General features: G+C 39.7%; 1 protein-coding gene across 2 annotated transcripts in view; it reads right to left on the bottom strand.

The window, feature by feature from the left end:
• LTBP1 (latent transforming growth factor beta binding protein 1) overlaps positions 1-13413 on the bottom strand; it is a 169663-nt gene that overhangs the window by 50979 nt on the left and 105271 nt on the right. For both annotated transcript variants that reach the window (XM_018552900.1, XM_018552899.1), the window contains exons 18-19: positions 9750-9872; positions 3290-3415 (exon numbers count right to left, since the gene is read on the bottom strand). In XM_018552900.1, coding sequence (XP_018408402.1) covers positions 3290-3415; positions 9750-9872 — 249 coding nt within the window. The remainder of the gene's footprint in view (positions 1-3289; positions 3416-9749; positions 9873-13413) is intronic.

The following is a 13413-nucleotide window of genomic DNA, read 5'->3' as shown; positions in this document are numbered from 1 at the left end:
AAAAAAAAAAAAAAAAAAAAAAGTGTACTTTTATTGTTGTCTTTGTCACTGGTGGATATTACTCCTAACTTCATGTCCGACTGACAACTTTTTAAACATCAGAAAGTGAAAGTAATTCACTTCAATTGGGCCACAGAAAGTAAAAACTAACATAGGTTAGTTTCCCCTATTCTATCTAATACTAAAACTAAACTTTTGGCCGGAGATACAGTTTTAGATATTGTTAAACCAAACCTGTAATGCTAGAAATATGGAGGCCACCAGTGTTTGAAATTCACCTGTATCCAGACTATGCACATTAAATCATTAACCTTTTCTTAACAATCAGTAAAGGGGCTTTAAACCAAGCCATCCCAGACCTCTCTAGCTGCTTCTAATGTAAAGTACTTTGTTTTTAAAGATCCTCAAATCCTCAAAGATCACAGCAAAGACTCTAAAGTCAAATGTTGGTCAGTTTTCAACAGAATAAAGAAAAATCTGCTGTTTTTTTAGAGGGCTGGCAGCCTGCTCAGATTTCACCAAGACTGCAAATTTCTTCACAATGCCAATAAGTAGAGATATTAATGGAGGCTTATTTTATAGTGCATTTACTGCTTGTTCAAAATATGTAAAGACTTTGGTCACCTGAAGTCTAACAGTCAACTGCTTGACCTCACACACTTCTCCCAACTTCTCTAGCAAAGTATTTGCTTAAAAGAGATGTACATCTGCTGTACATTTTTCTCATGAAATCCTAACTCTGCTCTGGGGCTGAGATTCGGATATCTCTAACAGCCTCAGGCCCAGAGGGTGCTGGCAGACAATAACTGTGGCTCTCATTGACCAAGAACTTGACTGGCCTAAGATATCATGTAGCCTAACAGTGTAGTATATACATATCCATGGCACTACAGTTCACAGAGGGCCTGTGCCACTTCCTGGATGTATGCCCGCTCTTCCTTTTTTCTTGCCTTCCATCTCCAGCCTAGGGTTACCACAATAGAAGCTCTATCACTACCATCTGCTGTTTCTCTAAAAAACAGCAGAGACAAACAGGAAAGTCTTATGTACAGTATTAATTTAGATAGTAGATAACTCCCTGGTCGTTCACCTAATGTATTATTGTCAACACATAAAAGGAACCTCAGTAAGGTACCTGCATGTCGAGTCCTTTCTCTGTGTGCCCAAAATGCCTGGGTGTTCTGAAAAACACTTCTCCAGGTGGAGCTTAATATTTAAACCTTATTATGTGGCCACCACTATGAATGGCGGTCTTGTTGGCCTATAGCAAGGCTTAGGAGATGGGAAGGGCAGGGCCAGACTCCCAAGCCCAGGAAGTTAGTATAATTCAGAGCACTCAGGGATTCCAGGAACCCAGGGTGCTTACAATGAAGAAAGAATTGACGTGCAATGTGCTGACAGAGGTGGATTAGGTAAATATGTGACACTTCAGGCTTGCTTTTATAATAGACTTATGGGACAACTTTTCTATTTTAATGGAGTTATTTTTATGGAGTTTTTGTTGGTGTTGTGGCACCTCCAAGCTTCTCAGAACACAAGATGGAGCCAGAACACCAGCGATGGAAAAAATGATATTCATAGCTTAATTACAAATAATTTCAGCAAAAAGAAAGAGGTCCCAATTTCCTTTCTACCTCTTGAAAATAATTTATGCAGTTTCTTTAATAAATGTTAATAAAAGTTATTTTTGGCTGTTTCTAGTGATCTGGGAGATACCAGCCTTTCAAATAGTATCAAAATGCATGTATTTGGCTGTCCACTATGAAGTCCATTTCCAGACTTTATAGTGATGTAGCACTTTATAACACTTTGCATACATTACATCCATATTTGCTACCTCTAACCAAGACAAAAAGGAGAACATATTGAAGGAAAACAAAAAGCAGAACAGACTGTCTTATTCGGGGTTGCACATCCGTGCATATGTTCGTGTTTATTTACAGTAAGTACTGACATATACCAGCATATAGTCATTGACTTCAATGGGTGGCTGTATGCAGCACCTGTAGAAAAATACACTTATATCTTACTTGCAAGACCCTAGGTGCCCGTGTGCATATGCCCATATGGTTGTTTCTGGGCAGCAATTATGATTATTTACAAAAAAGTGTAGATAAAAATGAAGGAAATTTCTGTTGAATCTGTTTTCTTTATCAGACAGGATGTACAGTTTTACACTCTTCTAAAGTTTTGACATACTGGCAGAAAACCATCAGAAAATATTAAACTGAGTCTTTGTAAAACAATAAATGGAAAGAGCAATATATTAGATGGCTGTGTCGGGGTGAAGCGACAAGTCATGCACAAGATATATACACACATATACACAAAAATGAACACATTAGCTTTAAATTATTACCCACAAGGAGTGATTGTTCACTACAGCAATGCCCCAAAGGAAATGGGAAGTATTGATCAAATAGGCTGTAATCCAGGGATAGGTAACCTCAGCACTCCAGATATTGTGGAACTACAAGTCCCATGAGGGATTGCAAGGCTGACAACCACAAGCATGACTTCCAGAGGCAGAGGCATGATGCATTTGTAGTGTTCTAACTGGAGTGCCTAGGTGCTTACCTCTGCTGTAATCCCTTGCTGAATTATGATATTTCATTTTCAATATAACTGCAGTGCACTTTAAATGGTGCCAGCAAAAATAGACCGGCATTAGCAGAAGAGTTGCTAAATGTCACATAAGGTAGCCTCCAAAATCACCTAAAAAATGAATCGGCACCTCGGTGACCATGCTCTTACAGATCCCAAATGCATTTTAACAGTAGTCTCAGAGTGAGAAGAGACAGTAAAATAATCATCTAGTCACCTTAGAAGACCCTGAGGGGGCATTCGTAGCTCCTAGGTTGTTATTGACAGTCGGCAGTTAAAAAAAGAGTCATCGTTAACCAAAAATGTTTTCTTCAAGGTGGTATGTAAACTCCCATTGCTAGCTAGCCTATACATCTGAAAATGTTATTTACCTGTCTGCCCCTGTCCTCAATAACCTCTGAACCATAAACTGGAACATAATACATTCTTGATCCACGTCTGAGACTCAGAATGTAATAACCCTAGAGACATCTGGGCAACTGTTCCTTTCAGAAAGAGATCAGCAATACCACCCTGCATATTACTCTCAATACAGCTTTCTTGTTATTTTGTTTTAAGTAGCTGGAACACTGAACAATTGTAAATGTTTTTCTTGATTATATAAGGAAACATTTTCCAAAATTACCAGACATCTTCTCCACAAGGGTACATATTTTCTGTTTATTATAGCTTTAAAAACCCTTACCTTGACACCTCCTTCCATCAACAAGCAGGAAGCCTGGTGGACATATGCATATATAAGAACCAAATGTATTAGAGCAGCTTCCTCCTCCCTGGCAGGCTTCATCCAACTCTTGGCATTCATCTATGTCTGCAATCAAAGTTTTGGCAAACAAAGCAATTATTTCATGATTGGATGGCCCATTATTTTTAAACCATATTACTCTCCAGCTATTATGTATCCAGCTTGACATAATATAGTTGCTTCATTATATCTCAGGAAACAGACATTAAATGGTAATTTTAGAAAATTATGACTAGTGTGTGGATATTTCTTCTGAGTTTTTATGACGCACAAGTTGTAATTTGAGGCAGACAGCAATCCTGTCTTCAAAATTGTGAACAGCCATTGGCAAAAAAAAAAACAATCATACACATGAGTGTAAAATGCATGCACTGTCAGTATAAATAAAATACAGTACATTTACATTATTTAGATTGGTAATAGAAGTTGCAAGAGGCTCTGATATGCTTTACTTCTTAGAAAGTCACAGACAAGAACACAACCTTGTGACAAATGGTGTGCTGTTCTTAATGACACTCCAGTATTGTAAAAGTATATTTCCACCAGCTAAATTTGGTAGGTATTTGTGGGACTTTGCAGATGGACTAAGAGAAAACAGTAGATGCAGATGCACTTATACAGTAAACTATCCGGTATTTAACTAACCAGAATTCTCCTCTAACCAGAAAAAAAGATCCCCTGTGTAATCACTGTTCTGCTGAAATGCGGCATGCATTATCCTGGAAACGAATGTGTTTTAAGTGTGCCTATTTGTCTTAATTTCCTTCTGATTGCTGCATTTCAATATTAATATGTCAATACAGAGTTTATGTTATGGTATGGTATAGTATGTGGTATGGCATTAGTTAGACCTATTTTTAATAGTAACCAGAAACTACATTTATCGGAATCTACCAATCCCCGTGGATGCCGGATAACAGGGAGTTTACTGTAATTAGGTGTTGCAGCACATTTTTTTTAATAGGCAACCATTGTTTTACCTTCTATGATGGCACTAAAATACTGCAACACAGTTGATATATTACCTAAGTATGAAGGATGTATGTTTGAACAAGTACACAAACAACCCCTGATTCATCAGAGAGATTTACCCAACAACAACCATCTACAGTACTTGATCTTGATCCTCGAACTGGTTACATGCCTTGCAAATAATCAATTATGTATATCTAGCATTAACTTAAGATCAGGTAGCTGCTTTAAATGTTGTGATTTTGTTCTCTTATGCAACACATCTGCATCCTCTGGTAAGATGCAGCATTTTAGCAAAGCATTTTTCTCCCCCTAAACAGTTAGGTGCTAATTACACACAGAGAGATTAAAGGTGGGACTGTGCATCAGGAGAAACATGGATCGACTCTGAGGAATTTACCGCTTCAAGGATCAATAACATCCATAACAAGTAGGTGTTTGTTGTTGGAAAATCTCTCTGATAAATCAGGGGCTGTCTGTGTACTTGTTCAAACATATATCCTTCATACTCAGATAATATATCAACTGTGTGTTGCATTATTTTAGTACCATTATTATTTAAGGTAAAACTATGGCTTTCTATTAAAAAAAGATATGTGCTGCAACACCTACACACCAAGTGCATCTGCACCTACAGTTTACCCTTAGTCGATCTGCAAAGTCCCACAAATGCCTACCAGATTTAGCAGGTGGAAATACACTTTCTTTTTATTTACTGGCATTACGCCATTACCACTGGTTAGCCCGAACCACCATCTAACACACACACTTATTAACACAATTTAAAAAAGCAGCAATTGTGAAAATAAGGTGAATTCTGGTGTAACAATTTTGCAAATTCAAATGTATTCATAATGACTAGGCATGAGTAAACAGGCTCAGGTTCAGTTTGCGGGAAGATCCGAAAAACCAGTGTGAAGTCTACAAAACCCTGAACATAGCACCAAACCCTATTAAAGTCTATAAACCCCACTGTAAGTCCCACCCTGCTAAGTACCTTTGTCCCAATGTTGAGGGACAAGCGTCTCTTTCCCATATCCTGTCCATACAAAAGGAAGCAGGGGATTGCGGGTGGGACTAATAGGAATCTGTATGCCCCCTTTATATTAAGGGGGACCCCAGATATCTGCCCCCCTCCCAGAACGATGAGAACAAGGGTACATTACTCATTCCCAAAAAGTGAAATGTAAACAAACACACAGACATCTTGAAAAATTCCTTTAATAACAATACAAAATAAAAAACAATAAAAAATGTAAATGATGTCCCCTGATGTAAATCCATCATTAATCGCCTCATCCAGCGACAATCATGACACCCCACTGCCTGACAATGTTTCCCCACTGCACTCTCGTCATTAAATTACAAATCCCCATCTATCAATAAAGTTGATGGAGCCGATCAAATTGCCACATTAATTCACCAGCACTGTGAATGACTTGGGTTCACCTCAAGCCCAGGTCTGACCCGAACCTGAAGTTCATCCCTATTAGTGATCCAAAATGAGGTACTACTACAGGACCATAGAGTCTAGCATGCTTTAAGCATTTTAGGTGGAACAGGTTTTTTGTGCCAAAAGATAATCCTATCAAGAATGTATTAAAAACCAATTATTTTCTTGGAATTTTTTTTGCCCACAATGTCTCAGGAGCAGAATGTGATAAGATAGCAGACCTCACACTAGATTCAGTTCATCAATCAGCAATTACTAAACAATGAGTCATAAAGCTTTTATATACAGCCATAAAATGTGTGTTTAACATAAATGTTTGTTTTACATAATTAATCTTTCATTTTTTTCATTCAAGTGAAAAACACATGGGGAACAAATAGGAGATCACCATCAATGCCCCACACGCAGAGTTTATAATACATGTTCTGTCTGTTTTCATTAGGCATCATACATATTGTAAAGAAACTTTGGCTAGTGTTAAGCTAATCACTGGAATGCATTTGAAGAATTGTTGTTACTTTTGATCTGTTTGGTAATGTAAACTCGCCATATGTTTTCAAGATTTTCAAAGTGCTTACAATGTAAACAATGCCTTTTCAGAAAGGAGTTTCAGAAAGCGAGAGTATATGGGTCATTAAACAACATTTTAGAAAATAATTTCTCAGAGAACCACAGCATCTAAATAGGATTTATATTTCAAATGGCATGCTATAATACAAAAGCTCCAATTAATAGTATAACCAATTTCAAATCACATCGTCATTTGCACTGCAGCTGTTGGCCTCTTCTGTAGTCAAACAATATAGGTAATACACAGGGCACCTCTAGCTTCCCGTAAATTAAGGTCAGGAGAAGGAATAGGACCCCTCCATGATCTTAGTATGTGAGCATCAGTGAAGATAAGAAATAATTGGTGCTCTTAGAGAATAGATCAGACAGCGAGTAGAAAAAAACTTCCATTAATAGGGCACTGAAAAAGCTTTGATGAAGTTATTAAACTGCATGAACTTGAGAGGTATACTTCTCTCTTCAACTTCAAAATTAATCTTTCTAAATCTACTGCCCTAAATATGTCTTTACTGCCATCAAAGGTCGCGCGCTTACGCTCCAATTTTCCTCTCCCTTGGTCAACTGATGAGTTCAAGTATCTGGGTACTTATCTCGCTGCGGACTGCGATCCCCTGTACGATGTGAATTGTGCCTCTTTACTGGGAAAAACTAAACAAGATCTCTTAGCATGGAATTCCCTGACACTGTCCTGGTTTGGTCGATGTAATGCCATTAAAATGACCATTTTACCTCTTTCAGGCTCTCCCTATTCGGATTCCTCGGTCATTCTTGCAATGTTTATGCCAGATTTTCACCGGATTCTTATGGTCATATGCCTCCCCCAGGATCCGTTACAGCATTGTTACCTTGCCTATTTATCTGTGTGGCATAGGTCTTCCCGATCTAGCCAAATACTACAAGGCGACTCATCTTGCAAGAATAATTGATTGGTGTTGTCATCATCGGACCAAACAGTGGGTCTCCATGGAGGAAGAGGACTCTTGCTCTCTGCTTGCAGCCTTATCTTGGTTGTGCGTGCTGCTATCACCTGCTTTGGGTCAGGTGGTGTGGCAGCTAGGGAGGGAGGGATGTCTGTCAGCAGGGGGAGATGTGCTTAGAGCAGGGGGTGATGAGGTGGACTCTGAGCTGGGGGAAGGGGGGTGGGGGTGTGCTGATTTTGGAGGGATGTGCTGTGCGAGAAGGGTGAGGGTGCACTGTGTGGTAGTTGGGTAGCAATATACTGCATGTGTTGGGAGTAGGGAGTGAGAGGGCATTGTGAGCAGGAGGGTGGGCATGCTGTGCGTGCCCATGTGGTGTCTAGGGAGTGATATAAACAGCGAGGTGGCCAGGGTGGAATTATAATTCTCACACAAAGGTGCTTCCATTGAGACTTTAATAATGTACTGCCTTATAACCAGCAAACCTAGCCCATTGTGTCCATTTTGTAACTCACTCACCTTCATGTTTGATTGAAGGCAGCACATAGTTATGCACTATTTACTTTCATGTTTAGGCCGGGGAGGGGCTGGATTAATCACCATCCACATGCACACAGCATACTCCGCTTCACCAGCTCCTCTGGTTTGGAATGGGTGGGACTAGGCGTAGCTGGTTCTGCCATCACACATAATGTCAGGACCACCGTGCATCACACTGCACCCTGAGCAGTGTGTTGGAAAGTACAGTGCATATCTTTCTGCTGTGCTGCCTGTGTACCAGTGGGAGTCTCCCGCTCCGGGCCGCCCAGGAGAGAAACACTGCTTTTTATTTTTTCTCTTTATTCTGACACAGAGCCGTGTCAGAATAGAAAACAATTAATAATTTCCGGCCGCTCGGCCAGCTTCGGCTTTCAGCGCGGCTCAGCCGAGCCGAAGCATATGCCTTCAGCTCGACTGAGCCGCTCGGCTAAGTTCGGGAGCAATTGTGAATAGCACATACAGCAGACCTTCGGTTCTATAGAAACGAAGGGGTCCTGGGGCTGAAGCTAGCCGAAGGATCAGCCGAAGCTGTTCCTGTTCCCCCAGTAGCAAAATGGAAGTGGGACTTAATTATTATAATATTAAGGATTAGCTAAAACGTATGTAGAACATTTTACATGGTTACATAGACGTAGGAATTGACTTCAGCATGAAGAAAACAAGTATAAAGAGAAGAAAACTTTTTAAAAAACATTTACAATTTTGCAGATTCTAAGGATAAAATTGTCTGGAAGCAATCTGGCGATCAGGGAAAATTGGCAGCTATAAGCCTTCACACCCTCACCCTTGCTCTAGTACAAGGATATGGAATTCTGTGATACTTTTCTATCTATTAGTTGTCAATATACAAAAACTTAGGTTGGATAAACAGTGTGTCTGATTTTGAAATCCTGTTTTCAGATTTATATCAGTGCTGAGAGCAAGTTTTATGTAAAAATAAATAAGAAGCATTACAACATGCAAATATAATTTCTTCTAGTTTTAGACAAAACAGATGCAGGCTATTTACTAAAATATTTTTACATAAAAATGCAAATTAAGAAATAAAATGTATGGAAAGGTGTGTTAGAAGACATTGTGGAGGCATCAAATGTATAATAGTTGAAAGTGAGAGCATAATAAGGTCTCCAATGTCTTGGGTGCCAAATACATTTGAGTTACAGCCACACATTTTTTTTGTATGTAATGGCATGGAAAAAGCTATTACAACAAACTGCATGTGTCCACTCAACCCCATTTAGAAACTCATCAGAAAGTAAAATGTTAAGAACCACTGTAAGCATTTTATATACCAGCATGACACCACTGAATGAATCACAGGTATAATTATAGTAAAACATCTGAATGTTCACAGATGTAAATATACCATTTACATGCTTACTATAGCTGATCTTAAAGATCATCTTCAGGCTCCATTTTTTAATCTGCACTCTTCCAATACATTGCTTCGTGATGTGGTGTGTGAATAACCCTCCTACCTTACTTATAATCTGTAAAATATGCATGTTTATGGCCGGTCATCAGTCACTGGCCGAAAAACACTTTCTTTTTGTTGCCTACAGAAGGGTTTAGCAGTGCTCCTCATGCCACTTCTATAGTGTACAAAAGGGAGCATTGCAGAACTACAGTACCCATGATGCTGCGGGCCGTGGGAGGGACCATCAGGTAGCGCAATTAGGCCGAACAGTAGAAAGCGCCAAATCAGGCAGATACAGACATTTCCCCCCCCCCGTCATCAATATTTTGTACAGTAATGGTAAACCTAAGCACATACAAAAGTTTTGGAAGTATATATCTTGTAGTGAATTAATTCATTCTTCACACACATTCCTTAATGCAGCATACAGACATATAAGCCACAACATCTCTGGATGTTCAATGCACCACTAACAGGGACCACAACATATACTGTATATTTATGTAAGTAATACTTTCATTTCAACATTACCTTCACACTGTTCTCCAGCAGGTGATAGCTTGTAGCCTTCATTGCATAAACAAGTGAACGATCCCCTGGTATTCCTGCACTGTCCATTGGCACAAAGGCTTTGAACTTGGCATTCATCAATGTCTGTTGAAACAGAGTTGGAAAATGAACAATACATGAGTGACGACAAAAATTTTATTTTATTTATTGCTATATTCGGGCTATACAATGCTGTATTATACAAGAAAAAAAGAGGGAAAAGCATTAAACACTACAATACTGAAGTATTATAATCAGGGAGAATTAAACACTGAGAATATCTGATCATGTAATCATGGACCTATTGAGCACCAAGAAGATACTTTGGGCCAATAATTCATATTTTCTCAGTGTTTAATTCTTAGGAAGTTTAGGAAGTCTGTACAAAATGAAACCAACCACTTTAAAGCAAACTTGTGCCACGACCACTGAAACACCAATGACTGTCACAATGATGATATTAATGTACTGCTCAAAAGCTTTTACTCCTTTTTGCATGCCATTGGATTTGGTAATGTGTCTTCCCTGTAGCACTCAGGAGTGCACTTTCAGGTTGGGGCACTATATCAAAAAAACACACAACCAGAGCACAACAGCACCCTCCTATGTGGCACATTCCACAGCCTGTCAGGGAGCTCACCTAGGATTATAAAAGACTAAGGGGGTTATTCACAAAGCTAGCCGAAGGATCAGCTGAAGCTTCAGCTGATCCTTCGGCTAGCTTTGGTTGTGGGAGCCCATTGGTTCAGTCGAACCGAAGGGTTGCTGTATGGGCTATTCACTATAGCCCTACGACTGCCGAAGGCGGCCGAGTGGCTCAGCCGAGCCGAAGGCATATGCTTCGGCTCGACTGAGCTGAAGTGACAGCCGAAGCAGAGCGAACCTCGCAAATGACAGCTGGGCTGGCTCCGCCCAGTTGTAATGACTGATCAGCAGCTTTGTGAATAACCCTATAAGATGAAATGGTTGCAGTGTAAAAGATGTGAAGGGGATCAAGCTGAGTTAGCAGATCAGTTACACAAAGCAACTTAAATGCAAACAGCTCTGGCTGGGAAATTCCATGTTAAACTACTAATCAAAGTCTAGTCTCTTCAATTAGACACTAAAGTAGGGTATACATGGTGTGAATTTCAGCTGGTTCTTGATGAACCAGCCAAATTGCACAAAGTGGGTGCTGATGTCAGCACTGTGAAATACATCAGAAGAAGGAGCTCATGTGGTCTGCGCTTAGACCAATAAAGGTAAGTGGAATTAGATTCTGTGTATGACTACCATCTTTTTGTACATGAACGTTATGTTATTTGGAAAGTTAGCACCTGAGCTGGAGTGGATGGAGCATTTGTGTTCCTTGAGCAGGGACAATACTTTCTGTACTACTTGATCGGTCATTCACTCGGTTGCCCTCGGCAGCTTTGTGAATAGACCCCTAAGTCTGCTTGGTTCGGAATAAGCAAGAGATTCATTGAGAGGTATTCTCAAGGTTGTTAATTTAAAAAAAAAAAGCTACCTGCAGAAAAAAAGTCCTAATACCTGTCCCGCCACCTGTGCCTCTGATTGTCACTAGGTCCACCAGTGACATAGAGGTCAGCAGGTAGAAGCACATTGTGCAGGGGGGATTCAGGAGTGTTGAATAGTATAGCTATGCAAGAGAGTGAAAGTCAAGAGGCATGGGCTGCGGGACAGGTAAGTCTTATTTACTCTTCATGTGCATGTTTTTTTGGCAACTGAATTGCTTTAGGCTTATGTAATTGGTTTGATCTCAATAGCTTGACCACTGCTCAACTTGCATGCATCTTCCTGTTCCTGTTTGTACTTCTTCATCAGTCTAAATCCCTCACTTAGGGATATGTTTCCTTTAAATAAAGTATAGCATTCTTTTTATTTCAGTTTATTTTTATGAGATGTTAAAGGTTATTTACAACAGTATATCCAATTACATTTAGTTATGTCTGCGTAATTATCCCAAGGGCTATAAAATGGAAATTAAAATGTCAAATACAAGCTTAAGGGGTTTTTCAGAGTCTGATGTGTGCAATGTATTGAAATAAAATGTAAAAATATGTTGTTTTAGCCTGCTATGATATAAAATAAAAAGGTATGAATCTGACATGTTTGGTGACTAAAAAAACAATTTTCAGAATTATTATAGAGCCTGCTGTGCACTGTATTCTACTATGAAACCGTCAGATCAGAACCGTCACGCACCATTAAAAATTTGTGTTTTATATACAGTGTGTCTAGCCATGTAATAAAATCACTTGTGTTTTAGACACAGACATAAAGTATTACTTGTTAATGGTAAAAATGAGTGCTAAACTCATAACTTTAAAAGAATGCTAGTCAGGACAAAATCTGCTAGTACTACAAACACTTTCCCTCCAGTTTTAAAGAGGAAATTAAATCTGGAAGCTGTGCCCAAAAAAGGCAGGCAGAGGGAAAAGGACTGGTAAAAAGGTTTGCGTGTTGTCTCCCTGCAACTAATCTTTGCCCATTACTGACTTACCATGCCTTGTTGTACACCTGTGTCTCTGTGTAGAGGCGTCCATCTTGATACAGGCAGGGTTTTAGTGTGGTCATGTCAGCCTTTAGTAAGTGCAACAATGAGCAGCACAGCAGTGATATCACCAAATCTCACTTCAAATCTCCTGAGACTAGCTGTGCCTTAGATCTTACACTGCAGATGCACAGCTATGAGGTTGTATGGGCAGGAGTGCCTATGCACCCTCACATACCAGGAGGAACTCCAGAGAAAAGGTAAATTTGTTTGCCCTTGCTGGGCAAGATAAGCTGAATTTTCTAAAGGAGGGGGTTTGTATCTTTGACCGCATTCTGAGAGAAATTGCAGGGCCATTTCCTGGAATCTATGCGATAAATGCCTTTTCAGTTTGAAATACAGTGGTACCTCGGTTCACGAACTTAATTCGTTCTGCGATTGTGGTCACTAACCGATTTGGTCGTGAACCAAATCAAACTGTGATCTCGACTAGAGGAAGCCATGACCAAGTGTCAGAGTAGGGAAAATGGCTGCAGTTGTGTTCGCCACCCGAAGGGGAGTTCACGAACGGAGGCAACATTTTGCTGAACTTCCTGTTCGCGAACCAAATTGTTCACGAACAGAAGTGTTCCTAAACCGAGTTACCACTGTATATTGATCATAGACTTCAGTGTAATACAAGCAGGTTACTACAGCACCAATTAAATACATAGTTCATCTTTGGTCTATGGTATATAGCAATTAATCGGCTGCAACTATTGATGTGGCAGTTTAAGGGGGATTATCCCTCAATGCATGCAATCTAGATGGACCCCCCTTCCAAATATGGTCCCCCCTTGCTCCCTGTGATGGAAGGGGTGGAGCTGGGATGCCACCCAGTTGATTTAGCCTGTTCTATTTTGCCATTGTGGATATATGCTTACCGCTTTTCCTGAAGAAGCAGTTATTAAGGACTGTGAAACATGTTGAATCATATTGAGGGTGACCCCTTTTTAAACCAGCATTCATTAATTTATTTAACGTTCATGTAAAGTGTTGTAAAGTGTTATGCGGTGCTGATATTTACTTTGGCACTGCATAACAAAATTAACATTTCTATATTTTCCCCTATCGCTTAATGGTTACTTTTATATACTGTATTCTTTATATATA

The sequence above is a fragment of the Nanorana parkeri genome, unplaced genomic scaffold, assembly GCF_000935625.1.
Source record: "Nanorana parkeri isolate BGI_ZX_2015 unplaced genomic scaffold, ASM93562v1 scaffold100, whole genome shotgun sequence".
NCBI lineage: Eukaryota > Metazoa > Chordata > Amphibia > Anura > Dicroglossidae > Nanorana > Nanorana parkeri.
Note: the sequence above shows the minus strand (reverse complement) of the source record. Positions and strands in the feature narration are given on the sequence as shown.